This window comes from Rhinolophus hipposideros (assembly GCF_964194185.1).
Source record: "Rhinolophus hipposideros genome assembly, chromosome: 11".
NCBI classification, from domain to species: Eukaryota; Metazoa; Chordata; class Mammalia; order Chiroptera; family Rhinolophidae; genus Rhinolophus; species Rhinolophus hipposideros.
Window position 1 is genome coordinate 32,372,732 of NC_138057.1, and position 22,672 is coordinate 32,395,403.

General features: G+C 40.3%; 1 protein-coding gene across 4 annotated transcripts in view; it reads left to right on the forward strand.

Annotated features, from left to right (window-relative positions):
* GLIS3 (GLIS family zinc finger 3) overlaps positions 1–21,916 on the forward strand; it is a 422,399-nt gene extending 400,483 nt beyond the window's left edge. For all 4 annotated transcript variants that reach the window (XM_081066032.1, XM_081066029.1, XM_081066031.1 and 1 more), the window contains 2 exons: positions 16,410–16,592; positions 17,400–21,916. In XM_081066032.1, coding sequence (XP_080922158.1) covers positions 16,410–16,592; positions 17,400–17,536 — 320 coding nt within the window. In that variant the 3' untranslated portion in view covers positions 17,537–21,916. The remainder of the gene's footprint in view (positions 1–16,409; positions 16,593–17,399) is intronic.
* The last annotated feature ends 756 nt before the right edge of the window (positions 21,917–22,672 follow it).

Consider the following 22,672-nt stretch of genomic DNA (forward strand, 5'->3'; position numbering starts at 1 on the left):
TGACATTCTCACGAGAGAAATGAGCCAATGAGTACATTTTATGTTATTCTGATTATCAGCTAATGTTATCAGCATTCATAATCAGGAATAAATTTGGGTATCAGCCATGATGTTATTCAGGCTTATATACAAGGTTTGATGATTAGATTTTTTTAAAAAATCTTAATTACTCTTATATACCTAATTACTACAAAATTACCCCAGGAGCAATTTTACATAACTAGTACTTGATAAATTCTGACAGTGTGCTACTTCTGTAAAACAAAAATTAAATTTAAGTGTGTATGCAGGTTGCAGTCTGCATTTCGGCATGTTGGGTTTTGGGGAGAAGTGTAAGATGGTCATCTTAATCAGAAAAGCTGTTGGCATGATTGATTATGGAAATGACTAAACTATGAATAATCTATATTATGTAGTTAAGCATCAGCACACACAAACACGCATGCCCTCACGTGTGCGTACGCACGCATGCATACACACACATGCACATTAAAGACATTTATCAATAAAGAGGTTAAGATGACTGAATCAACTACTCAAAACTAAATTATAAGTTTCATCAGGACAGAGACTGGATCCTCCCATAACCCTTTGCACATAGTAAGTGCTTAGTAAATGTTTATTGAATCAATATGAATAAATAAAATGGAGGGGAGGAAGAAGAGTGATTTTTTGCTTATGGCTTCTGAGATTGGTGAAGCCAGCCCTCGGCAAACTGCAAATTTTCAGGGCCCCTCTTTTTTTCTGGGCACTTGCTTCTATTTCCCTGTCCTTCCCTTTAAATATTCAGTTCTTACCAACTACCTAGGATTTCTCTCTAGAGGAAATAGGATGATTTAATGATAAACTTACATTTTAAGGTAAGTGTAATATAGTACTCCTCATGAGTGTTGGCATTTTAAAAGAAGACACCTGAGACGCACCTGATTCTGAATGTCTAGTAGTGGGATTTTCAGCAGTAGCAGCTCTGTAGCAGAGGTATTTTGAGGCATTCCCTTGATTCTAAAAGCACTTTTAAGTTTTCAAAGCAATCAGAGCCACTAGCTCACATATCCCTATATTGATCATATTATCTCAGAAGAGGATATTATCAAAAGAGGAAATTGCGACTTGCCCAAGTTGATACAGGAAGAGAAGCAGTGAGCTGTGAACGAAGTAAAGAAAATGACTTTGGAATCAGGCAGATATGCCAGGAATCCTGTGAGCAAGTCATACAATGGCCTGAATCGGAGTTTCCTGAATCTAATAGGGGCTAGTGGTACTTCTCTTTCAGAGTTGGTATAAACATGAGACAAAATGCCTAGCCCACTGGAGATGTTCAGTTCACTAGAGCTGTTGACATTGTTATTATTTTTCTGCTGTGTACCAGATACTGTATTCTAGTTACATCTACTTACGTTATTTAATGCTGACAATGACATTAATAAAAATATGAATAAACCCTAGTTTCCAGGTGAGACTGCAAGATTGTACACCTTGCCCCAAGTCACATACCTAGTGAGAATCAGAGCTGATTTTATAGACACAGTCTGACCCCAACGCCCACACTCATTCTCATTCATGATGGTGCCTACAGATACACTGCTGTGGAAGATTATAGTTTCTTGGGAATTATTTTTCTGTGAAGGTTAAGTGTGGAAACATTACAGGGCTAAAATTCTGCTAGCAATATAAGTACTATGACTCATGCTTTCCCACCAACCTCCTGATCTTGTGCCTTGGCACACAGATTGCTGAAAATGTGTGTCTTTTCTTTTCTGTGTCAGGCGGTGTGGTAAATGCTTACCAAGGAATTTCTCACTAAATCTCATGACAATACTACAAAGAAGGCATTCCTTACTCCCATTTTACAGATCAGGATCCTGAATCACTGAAACATTGAGTAACTTATCCAAAATATAGTATCTTCGTCTTGAAACATTGGAAATGGAAACTACACCCAGGACAATCTGACAATAGAATCTATGCAGCCACTGCTGCTTTAGGGAAGGGAGTGTCCACTCTCTAATTGCCGGTGGGGTTACACCACAGTGTGTGACTGTGTGTGTGTGTGTGTGTGTGTGTGTATGTGTGTTCATTCTCTCATGTGCCATGTTTGCTCAAGTACATGCATGCTGGGGCAACTGTTTGGAAGTCTGATCACTCACTTAACAAACCAGGGTTACTGGCCTTTTGGCACAGTCTTTAGGTACAGTTTAAAAAACTTTTTGACATTAAATTTTTACCTGTGAATTTTTTAAAAAAGGCTCAGGGCACTTAAATATAAAGAGTTTTAAGTTGCCTCCCAGCCTTACACTTACCTCAATTCCACTGCCCAAAGGTAATGGCTATTAAGATTGGTGAAGTTAAATGCATGTGTGTATATGTACTTATATATGCTTGTATGCATATACGTACATACCTACATGCCCCCTTGTAAAAATGACCTCACATTCTGTATTTTATGACTTATTTTCCTAACTTAAGGTATTATATGCTTTTGTTTTGATAGGTCAATGTACATAGATCAGCTCCTTTTAAAAAAATTGTGTAATACAGGAACATGTCATCATCTTTTTAATCATTGTTGTATTGGTAGACTTGTATATGTTTTTTTATTTTTTGCTTTGACTAACAATGCTGTGTTAAATCTTCTTATGTATATATGTAAATATGTTTTTACACAAACACATATATATGTCTTTGCATACTTTCTCTAGGAAATATTTCTGAGAGATACTGCTCGATTAATAGGTATGCACATTTTAAAGTTAGGTAGGTACTGCCATATATTCCTTCACAAAGGCTATATGCCAGTTTAGACCCTCACTAACCGTGCAGTAGAATTCCCATTTCCTCACACTACATGTTGTCAATCATTTTAATTCCTGCCAATTTGTACAGCAAAGTTGTTTTGATTTTTCCTTTGGTTAGTAATGTGATTGAGCATATTTTCATTTCTTATTGAGCACTAGCAGTAGTTTAGTTATAACAGGGGTTAAATAAAAGGAACACTACTAGGATATTTATATTATTTATTTAGTTGGCTTGCTCTCTCACCATACCAGTCAAGTCATGTGTGACATAACATACTATTTTCTTAATTGGAATTCGCATTTTATTGAAGAGAAGGAAAATATCCAGAAAATTTCCATTTCATTGACTATTGTGACTTCTCTGTCAGTTAACTTAAAATCGCCTATAGAAAAGTATTTAATGAGCATTATTACAGATTTAGTGCTTTTTTTCATTCTTTTGGGGGAGTAATGACACGTTTTCCAGATGTTCTGTCTTATATCTGAAACTCATGAAGTTTAGCCTCTAATAAATGCAGCTTTTAAAAATCAAGTTAATTATTTTCTTATAACTTTCTTTTAGGGACTACTTAGTTGGTCTCTTCAGGGGTGAATATATTAATGGCAGTCTGTCTCTTGTGATTCTTGTATTTTTAATTGGTATTTTCCTTATAAATATGATAAGCAATTGATGGTTTAGTAAAAAAATTGTGAATAGCTGTGGGTGCAGATTCCTTAAAATAGAGGGGGGGAAATCCCACACATGAGGAACATCTGGGTTACTGGTAAAAAGACCACTGTGCTAACAAAACAAACCAACAACAGTGAAACGCTAGATCTGGCTTGATGTGTGCCCATTCTCATCATCTGGGCTTGGACTATGTTGCTAAACAATCCCAGTTCTCTTAGAATTTCTAGTTGGTTTACTTAAATTGTGAGTGCTCTTTCTGATTACAGTTTTCCCTCTCCAACAAGATTGTTCTGCTTAAACTTTGTTTCATTCTTTTGCAAGGTCTTTGAGAACTAGAACTTATAAGGTGTGAGTCCATTAAAATAAAAACATTCAGACATTTTTCTGGGTCATTTAAGTGTAACAACCAACCCCACCCTCCCTCATTCCTCCACCAAACTCAATCTCATGTCACATATCCCAGAGTGAAACCTTTACTTAAATTTCCTCATCATTATGGTAAATGATTCAGGAGACTAGCCAAATATTTATCCAAGGTCTTTTGTGTAGTGGATCTGGACTGATGCAGCATTTTTATCAATACCACTGAGGTCAGTATCTACATTTATATTACTATATATGTTTTGTAAATTACCCTTAGGTATAAAATATTTTTATTAGTCTTAGTAACTGTAAAGAAAACTGCACAATAAAACATGAGTTGAATGAATACCCGAATCCTCATTATAACTTGGGACAGAAATATGTTTCTGCCCCTGTTTGGAGATGAACTCAGAGGAGTTGATTAAGTTCCCTGATTTTGGGATGGTTTCCTAAAAGAACACAACGTGTTCTTTGGATGAGTTGAGTTGCTTCACTCTCCTGTCCACTCTTTTTCCTCTTCAGGTTTAGTGACCTCTTTGGCATCCAGCAGAACAGGGTAGCTTGGAGCAACAAAACCCTCCACGTCCCCTGGTCAGGCCGGATCGCATTTTCATTATCTTTGTTTCTTCCTCCATTAAAAAAAATGTCAGTGATAGAAAAGGAAGTCCATTTATTTTTCTGAAATTCTGATGGAGTATTGTGTATAAGGTTCATAGGTCAGAATCTTTGAGCTCTGTTGTGGCACTCTCACCATCAGTATTTTCATTAAAGGCTCTAGCTGTGGGTGTCATTTGCTCCTTCATTTATTCATTCTCAAATACTGAGCCCCTGTTGTGTGCCAGGTCCTGTTTTGGGATGCTAACACTACATCAGTAGAGAAAACAAACGAAGGCCCCTGCCTGTCCTGAGCTTCTACGTAAGGAGAGATTCTTGGCAAGCAAAGCCTTTGAACTCAACAGTGAGAGAAGATTCCTCTTGGTCTATATGTAGGTAGGGAATCCTGTGATCTATTTATTTCCTGTAGTATATTTTGAGATGTATAATACAAACGTAAAAGCCAAGAGTTTGGTATGCAATGGAATGAGATTAAACAGGAAAGGAAGGACCCTATAGACTAGACATACCCATTAAAGTGTGACCCTCAGGTGGCAGTATGAGGAATCCTGTCTAGCTAGAGGGGTGGAACAGAGACAGAAGGTCATAAACTGGGTTGTCTAGATTAGTAGTCAAGGTCTAACAAGATAAAAAGGCAGGTTTCCTGGCAGCCAGATGAAAGGAGGTAATAGGGATCCTGGGATTCAGTGACATTCTTCAGGTGTCACAAATGCATAGTCCACTCTGCGATCTGAAACCCACTTATATAGACTTTTGTACCCTTTTACCTCCAGCCCAGTTTCACCACAACATAACGTTCCAGACAGTCGATTTTAGGGTGGCCTAACAGCGTGTAACAAGGACTTAGTTATGAAGCAGAGGTTCGGGAGAAATAATCAAGTATGAGTTGGTGGCCACTCTTAGAGTGCTGGCAAGTTGTATAATCACAGATTTGGATTGGGAGAAGCAAAAGTCACCTAGTTAGTGGAGCAGATATAACATGGGAATTTGGTTACAGTTAGACAACAGGAGTCTAGGCCACAAGATCAATATGGGGCCAAAGTCAGACCAGTAACTACTGAGTCACTGAAATGCGGTCCCATGATTTCACCTTGACCAAGAACTTACTTGTGAGAAAAAGGCACTGCAGTGGGGAGGGACGTCATCTTGATCCATATCAGCTGAGAGTATAATTCAAGGTCACTTTATTAGTCATTAAAACTTTATCCCCCAGAGCCCCAGAGTCAGCAGAAAGGATTGGAGACCAGCCCAGAGGAAAGAGATGCCCATCAGAATAGCATTCCTTCCCCATTTCAGATGAAATCAAACTGTTCTATTTTCTTCTCTTGGGATTTTATTTAGAAAACTTTCAGATGATTGAAAAGCATCTAAAGATATTCTTAGAGCCTCTCAATCTTTCATATAAGGAATACCTTGTTAAACATGATTCCTGGTCGTCTCCCATGGCTGAGGAAATAAATACTTTCCAGCTTCCTTCTCCCTTTACCTCCTAAGTCAGTCCTATAAAATGCAGTGCAATCTAAAAACTCTACAGAAGCAGGATGGCTCTCATGGACCTTAGGGGAAGCTACTGCACTTCTTTTTAACATCCCTTTAAATTTTTGTCTGGAATCCTCTTCTCCACCAAACCATTTCACAGCAACGTTTGCTTGGAAGGACAAGGCAGATAGAATTAAATCTTCATTCTTTGCCATGCTTGCCTTGTTCTGCTTTAGGCCCAAGGCGCCCTGAGTCAAAGGATGTTTTATGACTTTTTGTTTGTTTGTTTGTTTGTTTGTTTGGTTGGTTGGTTATTTTTGGTTTTGAGCTTTATGGATCAGAGCTTGACACCTCCATGGGCAGATTTATCTTTGTTCTCAGAGAAGGTAGGATGCCACACCAGGCTTAAGGTAGATACCACACCAGGCTTATAACAATAGAGCAGGGGCTACGATTTTCAGTAGGTTTTACGGTTTACAAACTATTTTCACACTTATTGTTTCATTTCATCTTTGCAGCCACCCAGTGGGGATGTGTACCAGCAACAGTGGTCCCCACTCAGAGAGAAATTCCCAACTCCTTCTAATCGACCTTGACTAGTGGCCAAAGTGTTCACTTCACCACAGCCATTAGACACAGAATGTCCAAATCCTCCACCTTCCATTCCAGGCCTCACATGTATATAGGATTTTTGAGTCATAGGGAGTAGTGGATAGGTGATGATGTGTGAGTGACAAATCATGAGCAACTGGGCGCTAAATCCCCTTCCTTTTGTTCCATACACTTCTTCCCCTTTTTACTGTGAGGATTATGCTGCCGTATGAGTATTATTATCTCCCTTTTTAGAAATAGGGACTCATAGGTTCAGAGAGGTCATGGTTTCCGCAGGGCCACATATCCAGTAAGGGGCAAAGCTGGCTTTCCAATTCATCTCAGACGCCTTGGCTCTCCTGGTTTTGAGAGTCTCTATTTTATGTAATTTCCAAATGTGCATTATCACTGTCAGGATTCACTGAACCATTTTACTATAACTGTATATACCCACACATGGCAATTACTGAGACACATTGCAATTAGTTTACTTTGGCAGCTTATCATTTTGAGAATTTGGAAGCCAGAGGCCACCACGCATTAGGGTTTTCAGTGGGTTGAGGATATTTAAATAACAATCAATTACATCTTTTAACCAAGAGTGTTTTACACATGCCTTTCTTCTCACTCTGCTTTTTCCCATTTCCTCACCATCCCTTTCAGCAGCACATTCTGCCTACTCCTATCTCCTTACTTGAACCTTTGCAGACATCAGTAACAGACCCTCTCCCTCTTCCCCTACCCCACCCCGGAAATGACTATACAATTCCCAGGGTGGAGATGCGGCTCACAGTGATAAATGCTGTTAACCGCTTGCTGCAGACCAGGTCCCATGATGTGAGGGACACCCAGTGTTCAGAGTGCTGGCAGCAGAAGCTGCGTATGAAAATGGCCGCGCTTCTGGGAAACAAATGGACTTTTCTAACTAGAAGCCCTCGTGCTGCACCTCCTTGGACTGAGGGCAATGGGACCAGGCACTTGCTCCAGTGGTCAGCTTTTGAGCCATCGTTCTGGGGTGCCTTCAGTATAAATGTGCCCAAATGGAATTTGAAGGGTTATTATTTCCATTATTTTCCTCTTTCTCAGTACAGTAGTTGCTTAAATGTCAGTTGTAAATAGCTCAAGCGCTTTGCAAGCTGGTTCAATTCTCAGCCTGAAGAAAAATCTGTCTTCTTACACACAGTCTGTGAGCTGTTCCTGCAGCTTCCCCATTTATAGACTCTGTATTAAAATGAAGAGTCGGTTTCTCCACCACTTCCAGGGAGGAAACTTACAGAGTTCTAGCTAGATGAAGCCCCGGATGACGTTGGTGGCCAAGACTAGGAGCCAAAGCAAGAAATGACAACCAAATCGTGGAGATGTCACTTTTCATAGCAGTATCTTTTTATACTTAAGGGTGGTGAGTTATGAAAGAAGACTTGCTTACGAATGGCTTGTGCCTTATACAGAATCTGCAGATACTTCCAAGCTTTTCATGGTAATAATAATGATTGCTGCTATTTACTGAGGGCTACTACATGCTAGGGAATACACTAGATACTTTTATAAACATCCTCATATAATGTTCTCCACACCCTATAAAATAGGTGTTATTTTAAAAGAAAATGAGACTCAAGAAGGAAAATTATTTATCCAGTGATACACAGTTGGTTAATGGGTCACCCAGGATTCAAACCGAGATCCAACTTGTTCATGCAATAGATAGAAATAAAATTGTAATGAAATCCGAAAATTGGCCAGAAGAAATTTCTGAAATGTCTGTTTCTACTCTTGAGGGTTTTTAGAATTTTTCAGGGATTAGGTGATTTCATCAATTTTACTAATTCAGTGATTTTCTCCCTAATGAAAATGTGTGTGCTTTATAAAATGTTGATCAATTTGGGTAACTTTGCCTGTTATCTGACAGTGAGGGACCTTAACAAAAATGGCAGGAATTTGTTTATGTTGATTTGGTCCATGAGCTTAAACCCTAATAGTTTATTATGTCAGTAAACAGACCAGGGTTTTGGTCCTAATTCTGAAACTTGAAAGCTATGAGGATTTGGGTAAGTTATTTTACCTTGTCTGTTTCTTTGTCTATAAACTGGGGATAATAATGCTTAACTCAAAAGCTGTTGTAAGGATGAAGGTTTTCTATGTAAAACACCTAGGACAATTCCTTCTCGGAGCAAATAACTATCAGTTCCTTTCCTTCCTTCTGACAGAATACTTTGAGAGGTTGGTGTAACACTAACCAAAATGTTCTGTGAAAATGCCAAAGCAAGGGGACTGCAGATGAGAAAGCTCTGGATTTAGTAGGAGATGATATGATAGCTGTTTTAGTTCTGCTGCCTATTTGTTAAGATAAATGCTAGATCCATGAATAATTCCAAATATCTAGATGTTTGGAAGTATTAAAATGGTTGTATGAATTTTCCACTTTTCTCTTATTTGTATGGTATATAAATGAAGTATTGGTTTTAACAGCAAGGGATTCAAAAGCTCCCCTGCTTCCATCTCTTCGTCTAAAACGCAACCATTTAAAATCTATTTAAACAAACAAACAAAATATATATATATATATACGTGTATATATATACATATATACATACATACATACATACATATATATATATATGTGTATATATATATATATATATATATATATATATATATATATAATTACTAAGCCCCTTCTCCAATAAAATCTTAAAATAAAAAACAAAACACGACCATTTGTTTCAAGCATCTAGTTGCAAGACAGGAATGTCAGATGACTACATAAGAAGGAATCTTAAGAGTTTTCCAATGCTAAGGTACCACGTGAGTAGAAGTGTGTGATTGCCTGGGCCTTTCTCGGAGTAATGTTTAAATGCATAAAATCATGCTAAGAAGATACAAACCCAAAGACCATATTCTTACGACCTGTAGGAGGAGCTTTACCAACAAATTTACCTGTTTTCCTTCTTGGCTTGTGCCGTGGATTACAGAAGGTATTTAAAGGGGGAGACTCAAGGGCCCCCAGGGAGTAGAGGAGAAATCCAAAAGAGCCAGAGAGTGTTGGAGAAGAATAAATTAGGGAGCCAAGGGGAATAGGGTCACCCGTCTTCTTTATATGTCCCTGTCCCTGGAGCTCTTGGTTTGAGCCATCCCATTCATCACTTAGGTTCATCCGTGCCCCTCCGCATGCCACAATCATACGGTGGAGGCCCAAAACTCTATACTTCCTAAAGTAACCCGCAAAATTATAGTCTCTGCTGAAAAATAATTACGGCCATAAAGCTCATAAATATACATCATTCCTTCCACTTGGCTAGCAAACAACTGTACCACCAAAAAGCAGAGGCACTGCCAGCTCTGCCTATGCCATGGATACCTGCTTATTCTCCTGCCCAGGCACGAACTGATCTGAACCACTGGTGGAAAAGCCACTTGGCCAGGGCCGGTCACAGCAGAACTGTGAGATGGCCTCCTTATTGTACCTGCCATCATGAGGCACGGCCAAACAAAACTAACCACAGCCAATACTCTTTTTAAAACATTTTGAGAGCACCCAAACTTCTTTCTTATTTGTTGCTATTTTCTCTTCTTATCGTGACTGTATTCTGGAGAAAAGGTTGCGTCTGTATATATCCCTCAAAGAAAATTTCCTTTTTATTGTCATATATAGTGGGAAATTATGTTACTTGATTTCTCATTTATATGTTTATCTTCCTTTTTCACTAAAACATGAACTCCGAGAATGCATGGAGAGTGTTTTATTCACCATTGTGTCTCCAGCATTTGAGTAAATGCTTAGTAAATTGTCATTGAGTGAATGGAAGCATAAAAATTGAAATGCTTGTGCTGTTAGAACGGGGGAAGAGAAGTGAAGAGTGTCATTTACAGAGTGCTCACTATGTGCCTGGCACATGCTCAGCACTTTATAAGAATCATCTATTTTAATCCTCTTTAATCTTTGTTGTAGCCTTTGAAATAGATACAGGGAACACCCCCGTTTTACAAAAATACACCAGCAAAAGCAAGCACACACCTTAGTCAGTGTTTCTTCTGCAAGATCAAGGGAACAGGTGACTCCTGAGATTTGGGTAGTAGCTGTACACAAGTGTTTGGCCTAGAACCCTGAAATGATGCGCTCTGATCACACGTGAGTTTGGTAGTCGTTCCCAGCCTCACCATAAAGGAGAACAAGAATTTTGTTTCACAAAACCATCTGCTACATAAACGAACCCACCGAGTACACAGCTCCTGACATAGCACCTTGAGGATGATGGTATTGCTCTCCATTCATGTGGGTAAACAGTTGGGTAGAGCCTCTGTGGTGAACGTTACTCCACCACCTTAGCTCATCCACTCATCATAGCAGTGGGCATGGTAAGCTAGGCCTACAGTCTGCGGGAAAGAAATGGGTGACACATTTCCTTTTGCTTCTCCTACTTCCAGAAGGGAAAGTGGTTTCTCTAGGAGAGCTGAAATCCCCTGGAATTTTGGCTTAAAACAATGTTCATCAGCCCTCTTGAGGGTTGCAACTTGGGTGACCATTATTTACTTATAGACATAATCATACTCTAGGGGCTTCCATAAAGATTGGAGTGGTAATTTTTAAGGAAAAAATAAATGCAATAAAGAATCTAATGTACTTTCTATCTTGAAGGCAAAGAGTCGAAGAATCATTGTCTGCCTTTTATTTAAACTCTTGGTGGGTCATGTGTTTTTCCTTCAGGAATTTAATCAGAAGCGTTCCTGAAACAAAGTCTGCTAAAGCTAGAAATGCAGATTGCCCTGGATCTGGACTGTCTAGTACAGTAGCCAGGAGCCATGTGTGGCTATTTACATTTGAATTAATTGAAATTAAATAAAATGTAAAAGTCACACTAGCCACAAGTCCAATGCTCAGTAACCGCATGCAGCTACTGTATTGGACAGCGAGCTATAGATCATTTCCGTCCTCATAGAAAGTTCTATTGAGTGGTGCTGCCCTGGAGACTACCTTTCTGTTATCAGAGTCATACAGTTCCTTCTCCTCTAGCCCCCCCCCCACTCCTCTTCCACTTCGGCAAGGAAATCCACACCCACATTCATGGGGCTGCTTTATCATTAGAGTGACCATGAATTCCTTTCATCACAGAGACATCCGTGAATCCCATGTGACAAAGTAAAGAGGAGGGGATTTTAAGAATGAGTTTTAATAGAATGTGAAGCTTGTAGATGATATTTATTAGGGGAGAACACAGGGTACAAAACAATATGTGTAACATTTCCATTTTGTGTGTATGTGTCTATCCGGCCAGATCTGAATTGTGGAAATAAAGATCATTTTTCCTCTCTTTGTTTATACCGTTCTACATTTTTTTAGTTGTTATAATTAGTTCCAAATATTTTTCATAATTAGAAAAGCAGGTTTGTTTTTAGAAGGAATAGAAACTTCCCAAAATTGATAAGAGGAAGAATGATTTTCCTTAACTTTCAGGAGCTGCACCTTGGGTAGAATCAGTTTATGTGCAAATTCCTCTCCGCCCCTACCCAACCCTACTCCCTGTCTTGGAAGTAAAATAACTTCTAAAATGGGGGAGGCGTGATTTTACAACTAAATGGGACAACGAATATTTATGAGCAACATAAATTTATGTGTGCATTCCTATGCTATCATAAACGTATGTGCTCTCACTCCAACTGCATTATCCATCCTCAGGGAGAAGGTATCACCTCCGGTTTCTTTGGTCTCTCCAACAGCACCTTGACCAGCACTTGATAACTACCACTGACTGAGTGATTGACAGATTGGCTGACCTTGCCATCGCTCTTATGTTTTATGCTCACAAAATGTGTTAACATCTTGCCTCATTTTGCTTTGGGTTCGAGAGGTAGAGTTCCTTCCAAATTTACTATGTGCTATCCAACAGCTGGAATACAGAAGCCATTCATCAAAAAAGGAGTTAGGCTTTCTCTGGGTTTGTGTGTGTGGCAAGACCCTAATGGAATTTTTAAAAATTTCATTAGGTTTATGGAAATAGCACTGGGAAGAGGATATGTTAAAGCTCTTTGATTTGAGTGACCACAGTCAACCACACCAGTGTGTTTGGCATCTCTCGTAACTGGCGTCTTGGAGGGAGGGATTTAATACAGAGGATTTTCTTTCCCTTAGTTGGCTGTGAGAGTGATAAAACATGCTTGCGGGGCCGTTCTGGTTTCAACGGTTTGTCATGTCAGCCAAGACACCCAGAGGCAGGAATTACAGTCCACACTGCCCTCTCACTCAGATCTAGACGGACAAGAGAAACTGGGAAATGGAGCCCAGAAAATGAAGTTTAATATTTTCTTCACTGGGTGTATATCACTGCATCACAAACCTTTTATACTTTTACGCAACACTCAAATGTAGATTGAAGCCATATGACATTTCTGCTCTCTGTTAGAAGCATGAGAGAAGATAGAGAAGAGAGAATGAATTGTTTTTCACAAAAGGCCAGTGAAAGTCTCTATCACTGTACCTGACACACCTGAATGATTAATGTCCCTATTTGGGGAGATGTGGGAGTTTAGTGAAAAATGTCTTCTCTTCTTGGAAGGGTAATACTACACTGAGGAATGCTATCAGGGAATTTATGGGTGACAAATTTGAATAGAGCAAGCATAGGGATAAATAGCAAATATTGTGCATGTTGCTCAGTGAGGAGACATTACATTCTAATAAACCAACCATGATTGTTCATGGTAATGTTTTCTTCCGATGAGTATGCCGTGATTACATGTGCTTGGCCACCAGGTACCCACAGGTACCCAAAGTTATGATCAGTTTGAGGAACCTCTCAAACCACGAAGCTGCACATTATAGGTCCTTCAAACCATTCAAACTTACTGCTGTTTTGAGCCTGCACTGGGTGAGTGAAGAAATCAGGGCATGTGTCAATTAGTGCAGGATCTAGAAACTGACATGGGCAAGAGGTCTATGACTCAGGTCCCCAGAACTTTGTAGAGGATTCCACCTGGGAACTGCAAGTGAGCCACATGCCCACTGCTTTGTTCATTCTTACATTAGGTTATCACTGAAGGACGTTTTGAAAACTTTCTCTTAATAAACATTATTTTATTTTTGAGAACTACATTATTGTACTTTTTTTTGTACTTTGTTATTATTACTTTTTTATTGTACTTTTTATTTTCCTTATTTAACAAACATGTATGTTATATAAATTGCATTATTAAAATGCATATTACATAATTATTATTTATATGATTAATTATATCATTAGGTTATATACCATGCAAATATTAATTCATTTAATTTTAATAATTACTCAATGAGGGATAGGTAGTACTTTTAACCCCATTTTGCAAATTAGAAAACAAAAACACAGCAAGAGGCTAAGTAGTTCACCAAGACTACATAATTACTAAGTAGTTGAGCTAGGATTTGAACCCAGGAAGTCTGGCTCCAGAGTACTTGTTCTTCACCACTATTAAAATTCAGAAAAACACAAAGCCAAAAAAGAAAAAAAAAAGAAAAGAAACCCAGAGACAGCTATAGCTATGTTGCTTCGCAATCTATCCTACACATAGACTTCCACATAAATGAGCCTAGTCTCCATATTCGGTTTTGTATCTGGGTTTTTTTCAACCGTACCTTATAATAATCTTTCCACACTGTTAAAAATTCCTTATGAATATTGTTTTAATGGCTACTTAATATTCTCATGTAAGTGTACCACTGTTTGCTTAACTATTCTCATAGTTAGCATTTTGACTCTTCAGTTTTCTCTTATGACAACTAGCTCTGTGACGACTGTTCAGAATTTCTTCTGTTCTTTGGAATGTATTTTTATTATACGTTCTCATAAGTAAAATTCCCATGTCCAAGAGTATGAACACTTTTAGGATTCTAGATAAAGCTTGTCAAATTGTTTTCCAAAGGGCTTATACTCTTGCCACATCTGCAACACTGTGCAGAAGTAACTTCTTCACCAGTCTCACTTCAGCATTGAGAATGATTTTTAGAAATCTTTACTAATGTGATAGGTAGGATATGGTATTTTGTCAATATCTTGACTTTTATTTTTTTGATTGGCAGTTTGTCCATATTGGTTGATCAATTATATGGGTCTTTGAGACGTCTGCTTGGATCCTTTGCCCATTTGTCTATTGAGAGTATGTAGAAGCCTTTGAGTATAAGAAAAAAGAGCCAATTTTCCGTTCTTTCTTCTCCTGCCTCGACACGGAATTTCCTTAGGTATTTTTCTAGTCTATACTGCTAACATGCATTTGATGTTCCCCCCAAACCATACGTGGATTTTTTTCTTGATTCTATATAAAGTATACAACTGTCTGCTTATGAAAGATATTATTATTTTGTTTTCTACAATGAGTGTGTCCTGTGCATAAATCTGCATTGATCCCTCTGGCTTGGATCATAAGCTCCCAGAGGGCCAGCCTGTGTTTTTATGAGCAGTTCAGCACCTATTCTTGGGTGATGTTCCTAATAACCATAGAACAGGCCTCCCAGCCAAGGGGAATATAAGCAGTTATACTTTAGGGTATCAATCAGCAATGAGAAGAGTTGTTAGCATAGTAGGCTGGATATGTCAGTGTACCCTACTTGTATTTAGAGAGTTGAAAAACAACAACACTCCATATACCACCTCTCCTCTCTGTTGATAGCTCAGGTTTCTTTAACCAGACATAAAGCATCTTAAGAAGAGGCAGTTCTCGTGGAGGAAGGCACACAGCACGAGGGCCCAAAGTTCCTAGATCAGTTCAGTGTTCTCCATCGTTCAACGTTTGTGGAAGGAACCCTGGGGCACTTCCTCTACTAATCCCTTGTTTTTCCCCACCAGAAACAAAGTTGTGATATCAATAATAACTGACGTTTATAAAGCACTTATAAAATGTTATATATGGATGTTCTTATCCCATGACGCGTAATCTTCACAATAGCCTAGTGACATAGACAGTGACAGTCACGTTCTACAGTTGAGGAAACAGATGCATTGAAATGGAGAGAGTTTGTGGCAGAGCCACAACTCTCCCTTCAATAAAGTACCAAATAAAGATGTCATTATTATATTTTAAAAGCATATTGTACTCCAAGAAAGTAATCTATTGGCTTAAATTTATTATGAGGCAAGAAGGAAAAAGAAAAAGGAAGGTGTGGAAGATTATAGAAAAGGACCACATAGGATCCCAAGGAAAACTCAATTAAATGAGAAAAAGAAAATTGAAAGAAATAAATGAAACATGATTAGCAAAATGTTGATGATTATTTTCAAATTATTAAGAAATTTTTCCTCCTATTTCTTCATTATACTATTTGTTCACCTCCAGTTTTACCATGTATTGCAAAGATCAACAATAATAGTTGAAAAATTTGTAGTGATCCAACCATGGGATACTTCTGTACCTGTTCAAAATAATGAAGAAGCTGTTACATAAACATGTATGAATCTGCCTGTTAGAAGGACAGATGAATGTTGCCTTTTTAAAAAAAAAAAAAAAAAAAAACATTCTTCAGTTTTTTACCAAATGTGAAAAACAGAATAGAATATAGGATAAAGGCAATGAAGGCAGATGCACTCCAAATCTAGTGGGAACCTGGGTAGCACCTGGGTAGGACTGTCCTCTGAAGGTCAGGCCTTCAGTGTCTAGGACTCTGGAGAGTCTAAGAAAGTAAGAACACCTTCAACTTCAGGTACCAGACTAGGAATAAAAATGTCCTAAGTCAACAAACTTTGAGAGCCCCTGGAGGTGGAAGAGCTTCTGGCCAAATGGTGCATTCCAAATAGTTGATTAGAGGTTTTACCGGATAGCTTAAGAGTTATGGGCATTTTGTCATATGAAGCTAGGCTGAGTGAGGGTCTAGCTGGGTTGGAGTGATCTTTGGAAGTTGTGCTTTCCAATAGCTCAATGCTGTGCTTACATTTCAGGATTTTATGGGCAGCTGCAGACATTCTGCCCCCCGCATTACCCTGATTCCCAGAGAACAATGCCGCCCAGCAGTTCCTGCAGTGTGGTTCCTTCCTTCGAGGACTACCTGGTCCCCACATCCATGGGCCAGGCTGGCTTTGATGTTTTCCACAGAGCCTTCTCAACTCACTCGGGCATTACAGGTGTGTTGGTGTATGTGACTTAGAAGCTTGGGCAGACTGACAGGAGAGACCAGGTGGGTTTCCCGTGACCCACTGGACTAGACTAGACCCAGCACGTGACCGCATCAAATCCTATTGAATCTACCTCTGAAATCTCTCTCCTCTTCACCTTCCTCTCCAGCCCCACTTCCCTGACCCTAGTCCAGGGGCCATCACGTCTCTCCCAGACTGTGGAAACAAACAGCCTCCCAACAAGTCTCTCTAAGTCAACTCCTTAGCTTTACCATTCTGCCTTCCATGCTCCCATAACCAATGCCTTCCAAAAATGAGGGTTAAATACGTGACTTTTCTGCTCAAATACCTCAGTTTCCAGTTGTCTAGAGAACAAAGTGTGCTCTTCTCAGCATGATACCCAAAGCTCCCTGAGTTCGGCCTGCTCAGACTCGCCATACATCTCCCTACATGCTCTGCGCCTGAGCTTTGTCATCACACTTGGCCCCATATGCCCCTCCCTCTCTGTCCTTGGAATGCTCCTTTTTGTAGCCTCTGCATCTGTAAGAATCCCATCCTTATTTACAACTCAACTTGAATATCACCTCCTTTTTGAGACCACTCTCACCCTTCCCTAGAACACTGTACTTTTACAAATGCCTAGTCTGTATTTTGTGCCAAGACTTATTTTGGCCATCTGCCCGCAGCTCAGCCTCCTCTTCACTAAATGCCTGAGGATAGAAAGCTGCTAAGGGCCTACCCCAGCATAGCTGCCTCACTGCACCCACCGGGGGTGTGGCGGGGCAGGAGTTCACCTGTGTGTTCTTTCTCTTCCAGTGTATGATTTGCCTTCAGGTTCTTCAAGCCTCTTCGGAGAGTCTCTTCGCAGTGGACCTGAAGACACCACCTTCTTGCAAATCAGCGCTGTGGACCGCTGTCCTAGCCAGCTCTCCTCTGTCTATACTGAAGGCTAAAGGCTCCCCTGGTTTCCACTACCACTGGCATCCAGGACCTTTTTGTTGCTTGTCACCTTTGTGTTCATGCTCTCAAAAGACGGTGAAAAGGATGTCAGCCGAATCAGCAGAACCTACAATGTCCCCGACGTGTCTTTGGAGGGCAGGAATGGACAGTCGGAGCTGGGCCTGGCAGGAGTGTTTGCAGTTGCTCCTTTTCCTCTCTGGATTTGCTGGTCACCAGGACTGTCATTGCAAAGGGAATTTAGACTCTCACTGTACCGGATACCTGTTACTTCCTGGCTGTCAACCCTCAAAGGACACCGATGAAGTGATGTGCATATGAAAATGTAGTTTGGGGATCACCCTGGCTGAAAACTCCAAGTAGGGAAGGACAACGCAAATTGCCAGAAGCCCAGAGAACTGCCTTGCTCAGTGCTCGTCCTACTGCTGGCAGATGCCAGGCCAAGCACAAGAGAAATCCAGGTCCATGGCACAGCGTGGGTTCCGCAATTGGAGAAGCCCCAGGTTTCCGGCACTGGCCTGGCATTCCAGTGACTGGCTGTCTCTCTTTCTCTCCTCTTAGACATCCTCGTGCTAACCAGTTGCTTTTCAGTGTTTCTCCAAAAGCAAAATAAGAAGGTTCTGTTGAGCACAGTCCCTTGAAAGGCACTACAACTTGTTTTATATTCCAGAAACTTATCGTACTTCTTTCATTTTAAATACTTGTTATTTACATCTACTTTAAAAGGAAAAAATATTTAGAAGTCTGTTCTTTGGATGGAAATAATTATTGTAATCACCCCAGCTACATACATTTTGTCACAGTTGTAGCTCTGCCTGGCCCCACCTGGCAGCACCTGTGAGCACTCCTGGAATGTTAGTTTTGCATATAGCAAAGGCTACCTGAGGGCAAGGGGGTGGGTACACCTTCTTCCCAGTGCTGTAGCAGGAACCCTAAAAGGTTAACTGTTCGGCGACTCCACCTCAAAGACCTTGTTCAAAGCAAAAGGTCACTTGACTAGTTCACTCATGGCTTCCACTCTGACACTCTGCCCAGAAACGTGCTAGATGAGAGCACAGGGACACACTGAGTTGTGTTCCTGGGTTCTCTTGGAAAACCAAACTAGAGATGCCCTATGTCCAGTTGTTTTGCACAGCCTCTGCTCACCTCCCTCAGGATATCCATTCATCTGTCCGTCTCTCCCTTATACTTCTCTCTCTCTGTCTCTGTCTCTCTCTCTCTCTCTCTGTCTCTCTCTCTCTCTCTCTCTCTGTCTCTCTCTCTGTCTCTCTCTCTCTCTCTCTCTCTCTCTCTCTGTCTCTCTCTCCTTTCTAGTTTTCTTTTTTGGCATTGTATTCACCCTCTTCTTAACTATAGTTCACACATGCCCACCACCCACCATATTCTGACCATCAGCTCTTACCAAGGTCTGACCTAAGGCAGGTAGAGGAAACAGTTCTAAAAAGGTGGGCAGAAGAAGGCAACGTTTTTTTCCTGAAACTCTGGTTTGAGGGCCTGGGATTTTTACAGACCACTTGACCACTTGCTATCGAGCCTGAAGAGGAAGCCATTTTCTGTGGCACCTAGACAAAGCTATTAAAAGGACCCTGAGTTGGTCCAGGCTATGTAAAACTTAACCAAACCCCAAAGACACCCAGTAAATTCTGACATTCCAGTACTATCACATTTCATGCTTTCTTTTCTCTCTTTAAAGATGTTTTCTGAGCAAAAATGAAACAATGGTATTTGTCAAACAAATAATTATAATCTTCAACAAGACAATTAAACAGCTTGGTGTCAGATTTGGGATCCGGTGACAGTTTGTATCCTGACAGATGGGTCCCTCAGTCTGGCTACACAGTCAGTCGTATTCTGCCTGATTCTGGACTCCATTCAAACGTGTGGTACAATAAGGTGAATACAGAACCAAGTATGGGGTCCATTTGTACAGTGCACTCTGTCAGTCTAGTTTCTCTGACTATTGAGCCTCATCTGAGAAAAGCCATCACCCAGACGCCCAAGTCTGCGAAAGAGACGAGTTATTCACTACAGAAATCTGCTCTGCTTTATGAAAGGGTGCACATCAGGCTTCCTTTCCAAGTGAGCTTTCAGACTGCAAGTAAAGTGCCATCCTTCTTGCAGACTGAGACTCGTGTCGCTTGGCCTAAGCAAGACTCTAGGCGCGCTAACACTGTCATTGCTCCGGTGTTCTTTGTCACACTCGGGAGAGAAAGGGAAGCTCTGGTATCTTTAGAAAGACACTCTATCCATTGCTAAATACCGATGTCTTTATGGGGAACTCAAAATACATTTTATTTGTGTGATAAGGAGGAAAAAGATGAAAATGCAAGATGGTTATTGTAGCTGATATTGTCAGTCCTGCCTTACGGCTTTCTATAATTTAAAGGGGGAAGGAGGACAAAGCCAGAAGCTAAACCTCAGAAACCATGGATGTCATCTCCCTCTGGCTGGAGGAAATGCTCCTGTGTCAGTCTCTGGCCTGATTGTGGCCTTACTGTGGCCCTGCCCCTCTCTTGCCTCAGTGGGGCTGGAGGGAGCTGGGGCTCGGGGAGCAGCAGCACTTGCAGAGTCTCCTTCCTCAGCAGGAATTTGGGTCAACCCCTGAGGAGGGCATTCCTGTTAGCAGAGGGAGCACACAGAAAGCAGGGCCCAGCGCTGTCTACAATGCGAGAGCTGAGAGCCAGTTCACATGCCCTTCAGTGTTTCCTGATGGCTGCAGGTTTGGGCTGAAGGCCTCAGCAGGACACTCAGGTTCCTTCTAGACTATTCATGCTGTCCTTAGATTCCAGGATCTCACCTGGCCATAAAAGTTGTTTCTTGCTTGCTTTCTCCTGGCACAAGATTTATATATGCTTTTATTATTATATTTGTAGCAGTAAAAATGGAATGTGCAAAAATTCCTTCCCTTCTATTTCCTGGCCGTTTCAGTCTTGATATGTAACCATTTTCATAAACATCCAAACAGAGATTATCATTCCCCTATTTAAAACCAAAAAAAAACAAAAACAAAAAAAACCTGATGCTTGTGAAAGTAACACACCCCAAAGACAATTATCCTATTACATTAAAAAAAGAAGAAAAAAAAAAAACAGTGCCTAGAGACATTTCATTTGCTGCATTGTCTTAATTCCCTAAAGGGACTGCATCAAAATGTCAGTTGTAATTTAGTTTCTGATCAGCTGTTAAATATCATTTAAATATTTCCATTCCTGTAAGGTCCCTTTTACTCATGTCACCCCCAAATTACATAGGTGATTGACTCTAAAATGGACAGAAGGTCTTCGGTGGATCACAGCGTAGTTTCCACTGCTAAAACTGAGTATTGGTGGTGTTTTGTTGCTTTTACATTACCAGCCTTCAAGCACATTAGTATGCAGCCACAGAGGTAAATGTTCCATCGCCCCTATCCAAGAACCTTGACTTTCAGTTGCCTTGAAGTATTGAGAATAGTGATTGTAAATGTCCAATTTAATTATTTGGTATTTTATGTGACTGCTTTGACCATGTCATTTGATAGCAGCCTTTTTTAATGGCACTTTTTGTTGGTGGTATGGAATTTCTGCGGTTACTTTTTTTTTTTTTGCAATGGATAAAGCAAAAAAAAAAAAAACACTTATTGGAGAAATGGCAAGTGTAAAAAAGCAGAGATTTATTTTGTACAGACAGCAGAGCGTCCTGTGTAATGTTGCTGACATAAAGCACTTTGGGGGGGGAGTGGAAATCTGCTTTCCATAAATCACACAGACCCTTGTACATAGTTATATACACTCACGTAGAGAAATGAACTGCATAGATCATACTGGATATGGGGCCGATTTTACTCTAGGGGCACATCTGGTGCTTATTGTCATAAATCTTTTAAAGAATTAGGTACACTTTTTTTCTATTAATATGTATAGTTTTGTGATTTGTCACAGTTATGTTTCATATAATCATAAGTTATTTTGTCTTGTTTCATGAAGTCCTTTTTTTTATGTCAAAAGTAAAATGAAGGGATTGTGCACTCGGTACAGAATAAAACTGGAAATAGAGGATATGCCCACCTGCCTGAAATCCTCCTTCAGCATGTCACGTGAAAACCCAATGGCAACAACTGTTTGTTTGTTTGTTTTATTTTGTTTTGTTTTACCATCAGCCCTCTTCATATTGGGATGGCAATTATAATTAAAAGCAGATGGGGTGGGGGAGGGAGTGTCCAAGGCCAGCTTTAAAATGCCGCGTTGCTTTGGGCCAGAGCTGCAGCCTGGATTTAATTATAGATATGAGGACGAAATGGCAGTAAAAATGAATGTGTCCCTGAATCCTTTACATGTTGGGAGTGTCCATAAATAAAACATGAAGTTTTATTTCATCAGATTTAATTAAAGCTTTTATACATGTTTTATTGGTTATTCTATTAATCCGCTTCACAAACTGAATAAATGTGTGCCAGGGTTTGGGGTTTATTTGTGCCTTTTCAGTGTAGTGCTACATCATGCCTCAGAAATGCCTCTAGTGCGTGGTCTCCCTGTGATGGGGTCTCAGCATGCTGGCCATTGCAGGAATGGGCATGTTCTGCCCTGTTTTTCTAAAACCCTGCAGAGAAAGATACAAACATCAGCTTCCCGTGAGCTGATACCTGACCTTTGAAGTCCTCTGATTTCCTGAAAGAGAAAGGGGCAGTTACCATTTCCCTGATTCCCTGCCCTGTCTTGCTTTGTAGGCTTTAGAAAGCCACCTGACCCACTGGCTGTGATGACCTTACTTCCTCAGCTCCCATCTGTGGGGGTACAGGGGAGGGAGAAGGTGGTCAGGATACTGCCACACCTGGCTGGCCTGTTAGCCAAGCACAAAAATCTAAAAGATGATCACGTTATCTCAAGGATCATTCTTAGAATATTGACTGTTCTTGCTACATTTTTTTAAAAAATTCATTCTTTAAAAAAAATTTTTTAATTGGGGAATATTGGGTAACAGTGTGTGTTTTGTCCAGAGTCCATCAGCTCCAAGTCGTTGTCCTTCAATCTAGTTGTGAAGGGGCAGCTCAGCTCCAACTCAGTCACCGTTTTCAATCTTTAGTTGCAGGGGGCACAGCCCACCAACCCTTGGAGGCAACCTTGTTGAGAGCTCACGCTCTAACCAGCTGAGCCATC